Source organism: Penaeus vannamei, chromosome 34 (assembly GCF_042767895.1).
Source record: "Penaeus vannamei isolate JL-2024 chromosome 34, ASM4276789v1, whole genome shotgun sequence".
Taxonomy (NCBI): Eukaryota; Metazoa; Arthropoda; class Malacostraca; order Decapoda; family Penaeidae; genus Penaeus; species Penaeus vannamei.
This window is the reverse complement of record NC_091582.1, coordinates 8023854-8026353: the sequence shown is the minus strand read 5'-3', so window position 1 is coordinate 8026353 and position 2500 is coordinate 8023854. Positions and strand designations below refer to the sequence as shown.

General features: G+C 38.8%; 1 protein-coding gene across 5 annotated transcripts in view; it reads right to left on the bottom strand.

Annotated features, from left to right (window-relative positions):
• Positions 1–386: 386 nt before the first annotated feature.
• Positions 387–2500, bottom strand: part of LOC113823566 (extended synaptotagmin-2) — a 16448-nt gene continuing 14334 nt past the window's right edge. For 4 of the 5 annotated variants that reach the window (XM_070145584.1, XM_070145585.1, XM_070145586.1 and 1 more), the window contains 4 exons: positions 1660–1804; positions 1383–1481; positions 1004–1223; positions 387–654 (listed from right to left, as the gene is read on the bottom strand). In XM_070145584.1, coding sequence (XP_070001685.1) covers positions 514–654; positions 1004–1223; positions 1383–1481; positions 1660–1804 — 605 coding nt within the window. In that variant the 3' untranslated portion in view covers positions 387–513. Of the gene's footprint in view, positions 655–1003; positions 1224–1381; positions 1482–1647; positions 1805–2500 lie in introns of those variants that run through there. The other variant, XM_070145588.1, reaches the window with a different exon arrangement.

Below are 2500 nucleotides of genomic sequence, written 5' to 3'. Positions count from 1 at the left end.
GTGTCTCCTCATTTTATCAACCAATCTTTCTCTCTGTGGTCAGGGTGAAAGCCAAGACTTGTCTGACAAAAAGCTGTTAGGCCAAATTATTTATTATTTTCTCCCCATTGAATTATTAACATTTAAACAAACCAACCATTCATCATTATTATATACTCTAACACGAAATTTTACCATATTGATACGTCTTCAAAATATTAAGATTTATTAAGAAACGTTTTTTGGGGTCCATACATCTTTACAATCATAAGCAATGCATCTTTTAAATGTCAGATCAATAATGATTTCGACATATATATAATAAATATACGTATATTGTAGGAGCCCGAGAGATGGGTCCTACAAGAGTATGCTAGATGGTGCGTTTAGGATTTATATGTGTTTATATATGTTTATATATTTATATATATATATACATAACCCGAGAAACGGTAGTGTGAGCAAGGAAAAGATTGCATTTTCTTTAGCATGTTAAGTTCCCGGGTGCATGACTGGTTCGCCTTGCTTCGTGATTCAGCGAAAACTCCATCTTAAACTTCCGTTTCGTCTTCGTATACTCCACCGGCCTCCCTCCCACTCATAATCTGCTGCTGGAGTAAGGTCATACCACTGCGGCATTTCTCTGGTGTCAGGGAGGTTGCAATCCAGTCTGACCTGCAGAGAGAATGCACTGTTAGAGCATTACTAACCATCTGGATAAGAACAATTAAAGGTATGAAAATGCCCGTGAATGCTCTAATAATTAACCATAGGAAAAGCCTCATCAACAGCTCATTTTCAGTCATAAGAAATCAAACTGTTGAGAATCTCATTTTCAATCATAAGAAATCGAACTGTTGAGAATATGCCTTCGGTCTTATTTCAAAGAGTTGCAAAGCTCTCATATATTTCGAAAGTTTGAGTTTGGAAAACCTACCCGAAACGGATAATTCAAGTTGAGCTGACCTCCAATGGCTTATATGAAATACAAATTCCTGCACCATATGCAAAAAATTTTCCTCACCCAACCCATCGTTGATTTGGACCGTCCCTTCTTGTTGATGACACTCACTTCAAGGGCGCACTGTGCGAGCTCATACTCAAAGTGCTCATCATACTTGGGATTGCAGTCACCCTTGATGACACGTGTCTTTCGCTTGCTGTCCTTGGAGCGGTCTGGCAGGAGATACACCAACTTCACGTAGGGGTCAGGCAGCTCTCCATCCTTCCCCAAAGGTAAATTCCTTAGATGTAAAAAAAAAAAAAAAAAAAAAAAAAAAAAAAAAAAAAAAATACAAGGTACTATAAACAGGAACAGTCCAATACATTCACTGCTTGCATTCATCAAAACTATGAGGAGTTACAGGTGATGACTCATTCATTTACGTGGACCAAATACTTACTCAATCTGGTGTACAACAACAGTAAGTGTATTCGCGGGACCGTGCTTGACTGTCAGCTGAATACGGCCAATCCCAAGCGTCCCAGCATTGCTCGTAGGCCTGACTCAAAAATGTGTAATTCTAGCATCAGGTACATAAGAAAGTATACAAATAAATTCACACCCAGAAATTATACATTCATTCTTCTTAATAACGTCGTGTTTTATTAACCATTACACAAAAGATCAAAACAAAAGCACTTCACAATCTGAACTTTAATCCCTACATCGAAACTTACGTTGTTCTGTCTTGAGATTCTACGCTAGATGCTGCTGAAGGGGAATTCTGCGTCAAAGGAGGAGTTGCTGCGGGCATCTCCTCTTCAACAGATATAGTCTCTGCGGCAGGCTCTGTGCTCGCTGTTGGTGCTGCATCAGTCACATCTGTAATACAAAGTCATGATGAGGAACATGAAGGGCACTTTCTTCCTCCAATAAAGTGAATCATAATAAGGAAGGGAAGTTAAAAAAAAATGGACACCCAGTTCTTGAAACCAAATCATGAACATAGGATAGTACCTTATGTGCTGTATAGACTTCACTATAAGCGTTTTAAGCAGGGGAGCGCTTGGCCAAGAATTCTTGCCGATAGGCCAAGAACTGTACCGTTCCCTGCTTAAAACGCTTTCCAAGGCAGGCAAGCCTTGTTCAATGATGCTAGACATATGGAAGTGTCTTTCTATAAAGTACAAATTCTAAAAGTCCTTGGAGAACAAAGAAATGTCAAAATAGCACACAGTATATACATGTTTGGGTTTTAAAAGCAATAGACAAATATTCCCACCAACAATCTCGTAGGAGTTTATTTTTCCTTGGCGGTTGGTAACAGTTTGAGCGCGCATTTCAAAACAGCTGACAAGCTAGCGCCGCATCAAGATGGCAGAGAAGTAAATAAATCTACCCTAACATCTTAATAAAGCTTAATATTTTCTTCTATATTCATATAAAGTGCCTCTAAAACAGAGACACACTTCCTAAGGGCAACCCGTACACTCGGACGCGCTATCAAAACAAATGAACTTCACTGAATTAAAATATAGGCCTACCCATCCCACATATACGATTTTATGAAGTTAAATA